We start from the raw sequence: 7,839 nt of genomic DNA, 5'->3' as shown, positions 1-7,839 counted from the left end.
TTGTTGTTTGAGAGAGATCATAACACAGGAATTGGTCTCATTCGTGGAAATAGTGCACGCCTAGGAATACTTGCTCCGCGTATACCAAGCCGGCCGATGGACGCCATCTTTCGACCCGCTGACCCGCTAGGACTATCATTCCGTGATCTTCATTGTGAAGATATCGGCATTGTCGGTTTTAATCACTTGCGAGATGAGATACGTGAGGCTGCAGTAGAAAGACCGTGGGAGTTCACGAATCACTGGCAGAAAACAATTCGAATTTGATCTATCGAAAGTCAAATGTTGCTCACCGCGGTGCCGTCTTTCTTCTGAAACTATGTTTGTTGCGCCTCAAGTATGACACTCCAACGATGAATCACAGTAATATTAATCTTTATGGATAGATAAGTACACTTCGATTCTTTTTGTCCTACACTACAGCGTGCAAAAGTTTTGTGAACCGATCACAACTACTAGGGGTGTCGCACTAAGGGTTTCCGGGTTTTCTTAATAATATGAAAATGAAAATATTCAGAGAAATACAAAAAATGGTTATTCAAGAGTATCGTTCCCTCGCTAGTACACATTTTTGCATCTCCTCTGGCAATACAGAATAGCGCGACATCAAGCAACGCATAAACTTTCGACCGGAAACCATTCGTAACACAATCGATTGCTTGTACTTTTTCGAAATTGCCTAAATGGTTGCCCACCAAGCTATGCGCCATCGACCGGCAAGAAGTTGCATAATCGGATATGGCTGGCCAGGTCTGGCGTATCACAAAGCGGTAGTCTACAGGGTAGCAGATCCCATTTCTCTGTTGTAGGTCGACGAGCGGTAAGTATCTATATCTATGAGCGTTCGTGCCTGCAATATCACTCGTTTGTCCCTTTCTCGTTCCATTCTGGCCGTTTTTCGGCAATGCATGGTTCAAAATTGATCAGTTGTTGTCGTAGCGTGCCCATTAACATTTCGCCCGGTTCTTTTCGCAGCTCTATTACCGACGATTCCTTTCTGGATCCCACCCAAACGCAGAGCATTGTCTTCAGTTCCGATCTTGGTCGTGCCGGTCATGTTAGATGCGGTCCAGGTGACAAGCCACGATGTTATTGCTTTAGGGATTCTCGAAAATATATCCCTCTTCTCAATCGCCAGTACACAATTCGGATGCAGAAACTTCTGTTTTCATGCCTGCAGAAGCAAAATTTCGGAAGTGGCTCTTTTGATTTTCATCTGTCTTCTCATAAACTTACGGCACACCATTTTCCTTCCTTTTGAATTTTCCCATGGCATGTAAACGGGGAATACCCTTGGCGAGTCATGTTTATTTATGCCTCACGGCAAGTTGATCTTGTGTGTTCGTATCGATTCTTCATGCCAACATAGCGCTGGTTATTGTTAACGATGATCCTCAATTGTTTGGCTTTCCGGAGAGCTCTTTGTCCTCAGTGTCAAAATCACCATTTCGTGAAGCGGTTTAAACCGATCTTGCACAGGTGTTTTCGATGGAACATGCTCGCCGTAGAGCCTCTCTCAAGTCAAGCAAACGACGTGCTTCAGCTGCACTTTTTTTCAAGTTAAAGGAGAAAAGCAAAGCTTCCCGCAAAAGCTGTTTATTTGGCACAAAACTCAACATCTTCCTTGTTAGAAAAAATATTTTTGCGTTGCGATATGTGTTGGTATTACGATTGGTTATTGTTGACAGATGTCCAAGCTATGAAAAAAACACAACTTCACACATGTATGTCCACTACATGTGTCATTAGCGCCATCCATACGTGAAACCCGGAACTTAGTTGCGCACCTAGTATTATTATATATTCATTTCATAATGAGCACTAAAAACTTTACACATATATATAAACAAAATGTATTTATTTATCCTACGATTATATGAATTTTACAAACTCTTAATAATTATAAATACTTTATTTTATACGACGTCTTATTACAAACGGTGCAAAAGTATTGCGCCAAAAAGTTTTCTTATGCATAAGGAAAATATATCATTGAAAAATAATAACAGAAAGTGTTATCAACGTTTATTATACTTAATACTTTGTCGCTATGCCTTTAAAAGCAATCACAGCAGCACAACGGCGAGGTATTGATGCTATTAAATTAGAAATATGATCTTGAGGAAAATTTTGCCATTGAGTTTGCAAATCTTGCCACAATTCAGCTGTATTGGGAGTGTATCTTATTTCCTGTATGTAGTTTGAATTCTTGCCACAAATGCTCAATAGGATTCAAGTCCGGTGATTGCGAGGGCCAGTCAAGAACCCGCATTTTTTTCATGATGAAAAATTCTTTTATTAGTTTTGATGAATGTTTGAAAATCGTTATCTTGTTGGAAAATCCAATCACGTGGCATGTTTCGAGTTGCATATGGCAGCAATGCTGTGTCAATATATGATCTCAACCAATGGACCAACTCCATTATAAGAAAATGATCCCCAAACCATCACGTTACCTCCACCATGTTTTACGGTAGGAATTTGATATCTTGGGTTATATGTTGTGCCTGTTGAATATCGTATATATTTTTCTACCGTCACTTCCGAATAACTGGAACTCTGACTTGTCAGAGAAAAGTACCTTTCGCCAATCAACTTCAGTCCAATGTTCAAATTTCCTTGCAAAATCTAACCGATCTTTCTTATTTTTTGCATTAATTAATGGTTCTTTTACACCAACGCGTCCTAAAAGTCCTACTTCCTTCCTTTAGACGTCAAGATATTGTACTTCGACTTACATCAGCAAGATTTTCTTCTCGTAGTTCTCGAGAAATATCCTGAGTAGCTTTCCTAACATCTGCTATCGACTTTCTTTTAATCATTTTATCGACGCGCTTTGTAGTTTTGCGAAGTCTACCATTTCGTGATTTATCAGCTAAAGAGTTCGTCAACTTATATTTAGCAATAATCCTATTTACCATACTTTTATCAATTAATAAGCAATAAGCAATTTCGCGAGAAACCTTTCCTTGCTGAGAAAGATTAATCACGGCTTCGCGTAACTGAAGGCTTGTATGTTTCGGCATTGCGGTAGACAATAAACTGAACCTTAGTTAAAGCAAATATTTACGAAGAAGTTTCATAAGAAACGTAAACAAACCGGGCTCATAAAGTCACAATAAGAATACGGCTCAATACTTTTGAACACATTTAAATATTATATGACTAAATAAATAGAAACTATGTACTTTCAAAATTTTGTAACTGTACTATCATTTGTAAGAATGTTATGTCAATTATTTTATATAATTAATTTTTAGAGCAAATCAATATATTGTCATGTATCTTAAAAAGACACTATGGCTCGAAATTTTTGCGCGACCCTGTACATTATTTCTGTGTAATAATACTGCATTAATCAAAGCAGTATAATTTACTGAGAGAAATGTCATACAACGTAACAACAGTCGATATATGACGAATATTGATGCGACATGATCATTTTTCTCGCCCCAATACCGATAGTCGATTGGTGAAGCCTCATTATGATAGCCAGTAATCCAATGCACATAAGTCGGACATTTGACTCCGAAAAATCATAATAATGTTGTAGAGGAGACTTAACAATGATGATGGACATGTTATGAAATATTTCAGAGCGTTGAATGGAAAGGATTCAAGGATTTTGAATATTTATACAAATTTTATTTAATACGCCGGTTTTCTCATAAACACGCAAAGAATTAATGAATATAACAAAAATATATTAAAATATAGATTTATTGAAATCTCAGTCCAAAAACGATAGGAAAATCCGCAGCAAGATGAATATCTTTAGAAACACGATGCAAAAAATACCGCAGATATGCTAGATAAAAATTATAGTTTATGAACTTTGTCACTACCTAATACTAATAACCTAACGAGTCAGCAATAATATCAAATCATTGTTTTAATTTTCCATTTAATAATATGAATGTATAATAATATAGTGTTATATATATTATTCAATAGTAATAAAATATAAATATAAAATATACGTTGCAATAACAATTACATTATTGAATGAACAGATGAATATTAATGTAATGTGCCGTTATTTGATTTTACATGGTTACTTGAGGTTACATGTAATATAAGTATACATATAATCATTACATATATTCATAACGGGAGAATGCTATTGCACAGATTTGATGAAAGCAAATGTATGTTCACATTATAGTAATCAATCATAAAAATTAAATGTATTTTCTTTTTGCTTTTTAAACAGAATTAATTTTTCGAGAGAATGTACATAATTATATACGGTTAAAGATGGAATGTAGCTAAGAATAAATATAAACGTAACACATAAATATCAACATATCGATATTATAATATGTATATTATAATATGTATATTAATATATTCCAGTCAAAGGACAAACTATTGTAGTAAAATAATATCAATGTCACAATGCCTTGCTAAACGATAACTATAATTTATAACATATTACACTGAAATTTCTTCCAGAGTATTACTATTAAGTATTATTATTAAGTGGAATATCGAATATTAATTACATTATTAAGTGAAATATTATGACATTGATAAAATTGTCACTGTCATAATTCGTGTTTACTGGAACATGTAAATATTCACGTGTGTCAACGTTTTAGATTATTTTTAAAATATTACAAATACAATATGACATTTTTTCATCTTATTAAACACAAATAAAATTTCAACATGATGCTCAGCTCAACATACAAGTAAAACACATATGTATAACGTACGTCATATAGTCATCCTTCAACTCATCTCTATATACTTCTCTATATATTTATTCTTATTATTTTACACAGAAAACTGGGTGTGAGCATGTGCGTGCGTGCATACATCTACGCGCGCGTGCACGCACTCGTATGCACACACACACACACATACATGTAAGAGTATATAGAAAATGTAGGATTATTACGAACAGACATTCAAGGACAAAATCACAATTTAAAAATTGCTGAATACATATTTTTATAAAGAAATCTGTTTTGAAATATTCACCCAACCATGAACATTATGTATCTGTACGTGTGTGTGTTTAAGTATGTGTGTGTTGAAGCGCGTATTTGTTGTGTGTGCGTATGTAAACTTAAATACAAACTGTTTCGTCGCGTACATATTATATCTTCTTTAATCCTGATTGGCAACCTGAATGTTCTTGATTTTTCTAGAAATTTTGCAACAATATATGTATGATATCGATTCGTTCTATTCGATTGGAGATGCATCGGGATGTTCGTCCCTCCTGTGATTGTCTAAAGCCTGTCGCTCCATAAACGCCGCGCTGCAAATGTTGCAGGCATAGGGTCTTTGATGCGAATGAGTTAACATGTGCCCTTGCAATTGTGTTCTCCTATGAAACTTCTTACCGCAGGTAGAACAAGCAAATGTCTTCTCACCATGTGTCTTTAAATGTACAGATAAGTTGTTATTGAATATCTTCTTCCCACAGATTTGACAGGCTACCTTTCTTTTTAAGTGCGTGAAATTGTGTGCACGGTACTCTGACAAACTAGAACTTACATGACCACATTTTCTGCACGTGTACGGCTTATTCGAGTGATTCTGCCTTTTGTGTTTCGTCAAATCCGACTTCAATTTGAATTTCTTGCCGCAGCCTTCCTCATCACACATATATTTGTGCTCATGCGTATGCTTCCGTATTGTGTGTTCGTTCAATGAGTGTTGGTCTTTACATGTGAAACCGCATGTTTCGCAGCAGAGCATATCTTGTCCATGATCGGCACTGAGATGATGTTTCAACTCTTCTTTCTTATTAAAACCTTTTTTGCAGATATTGCATGAGTAAGGCGCTCTTACGTTCTTTTTGCTGCTCTTTTTGGAATGTTTGCCGCTCATGGGAGTGTCACTCTTCCAGGACGGTCCCGGTTGCGGACTACCGCTTTCCTTCTTCTCCTCCTGGTTCTTATGATGAACATCTCGTATATGTTTATCCCGATCTCGCAGCGCTCTGAATTTCTTATCACAGCCGGTCTCAGTACACGCATAGATATCGTCCATGTGTATTCGTCCAATGTGATCTTTCAAATTACATTTTCTGGCGAATATTTCCTTGCAATAATAGCATTCAAACATGATTTGCTTGTGTATATCACTGAAGTGATGTTTCGACTCTTGCATCGAAGGGAAGCTTATGTCGCAGGTGTCACATCGGTAAGACTTCGAGCTGTTGCTTACCTCTCTACAATGAATATTTATTATGTGATTGTCCAGATATTCCTGAGTTTTGAACTTTCTATTACAGCCCGGGCACGTGTATGCATAATTATCCGTATGCTTTCGTTCCACGTGCCTTTTCAAGTCATGCTTGTCGTTAGATGTGAAGTCGCAATATTCGCACTTGTATAAGCCACGTTTGTGAGTCTGCTTGTAGTGCTGTTTCAACTCTTTAATCAGAGGGAAGCTTTTCTTGCAAATTTCACATATGTGAGTCATAATCTTGCCCTTTTCAATGTGAAATTTCGAGTTAAAATTTCAACTGCCTAGGCTCAATAATCTGTTTGCGTAACCGCGTTGTCCGAATTTATTTTTCCCTGTCTCGACGTTTACCGATATCTTGTAAAAAGACAAATTTCGATATGCACTCTCTATATTGCTCAAGTTATTGTTTAAAATTATTGGTATTTATGCTGTTCACAATATCCAAAAGCGAAATATCATACAAACAGGAAGGTCGCGTCAGGTACATTCGGCTGTGCGAAACAGTTTGAACACTTTCCAATGAGAGAAACGCGTGAAGTAACCGTTGCGAGCCACTAATCATAGATTTACAAACGATGATCAATTATGATAGGAATCAACCTCTTACGCAATTATTGACTGAGCGCTCTCTGAACGGAGAACCATCGGAGAATAATCTTCGAAGCGGTCTGTTTACATTGCTCGGATAGGCGGAATATTCAAAATGATTGTAGTTCTTTCATAGATTATTATCTTGCATATAGTTTTATATATATATAATATAAATATACATATTTTTATATTTTTATATATTGTTACATTTTATGTATTGTTATTGTTACATATTATTGTCCTTTTATATATTTTTGTTGTGTTACATATATTGTTCTTAGCAGATATAAAGGTATAAAAATACTATGGCATTCTTGATTAATTCGCATTTGTAATTTAGTCACTACTGTCAACATACGCGATATTTGCAAGGAAAGTAGCAGTTATTGTTGTAAAAAATAATAATCATTAATTAAAAATTATATTACCTTCTTAATACAAGGATTTAGAAAATTTCTACAAGTTTTGTCATACCGACGCCACGATATTCATATGCGATAATTCATAATATTTTACGTACAAGAAACAAATGTTGTTTAAAGCATAAAACGACCTAAATATTATTGTATAATCTGCTGCATATGATAAATATAAAACTAAACACGTACTGCAATTGTAATTAAAAATTATACTACCTTCTTAATACAAGAATTTAGAAAATTTGTACAAGTTTTGTCATACCGACGACACGGTATTCATATGCGATAATTCATTATATTTTACGTACAAGAAACAAATGTTGGTTAAAGGATGAGTCGACCTAAATATTATTGTATAATCTGTTGTATGTGATAAATATAAAACAAAACTCGTACGCATTTGTAATTCAACATATTATATTTAAATTATACTGCTGATATATTGCTATAAGCAATAAGAACAAAGGAATATAACAGCTTCAAAACACATTTATCTTATAAAATATATCTTATGTTATAAGAATAAACAAAGAAACTTCAAAATTAAAATTTATAACAGTTATATTACTGTAATCAAAAATTAAGGTGAATTTTTCATTTAAACTTCGCGCGTACTTTAAAA

At 34.9% G+C, this 7,839-nt stretch overlaps 1 protein-coding gene across 1 annotated transcript; it reads right to left on the bottom strand.

The window, feature by feature from the left end:
- Positions 1-4,671: 4,671 nt before the first annotated feature.
- On the bottom strand, positions 4,672-6,725 carry LOC112588891 (oocyte zinc finger protein XlCOF6-like). Its single transcript, XM_025300215.1, has one exon. The coding sequence runs from the start codon at positions 6,439-6,441 to the stop codon at positions 5,194-5,196; it is 1,248 nt and encodes a 415-aa protein (XP_025156000.1). The 5' UTR covers positions 6,442-6,725; the 3' UTR covers positions 4,672-5,193.
- Positions 6,726-7,839: the final 1,114 nt, after the last annotated feature.

Source organism: Harpegnathos saltator, unplaced genomic scaffold (genome assembly GCF_003227715.2).
Source record: "Harpegnathos saltator strain DR-91 unplaced genomic scaffold, Hsal_v8.6 scaffold333, whole genome shotgun sequence".
Taxonomy (NCBI): Eukaryota; Metazoa; Arthropoda; class Insecta; order Hymenoptera; family Formicidae; genus Harpegnathos; species Harpegnathos saltator.
This window is presented reverse-complemented; position numbering and strand designations above follow the sequence as displayed.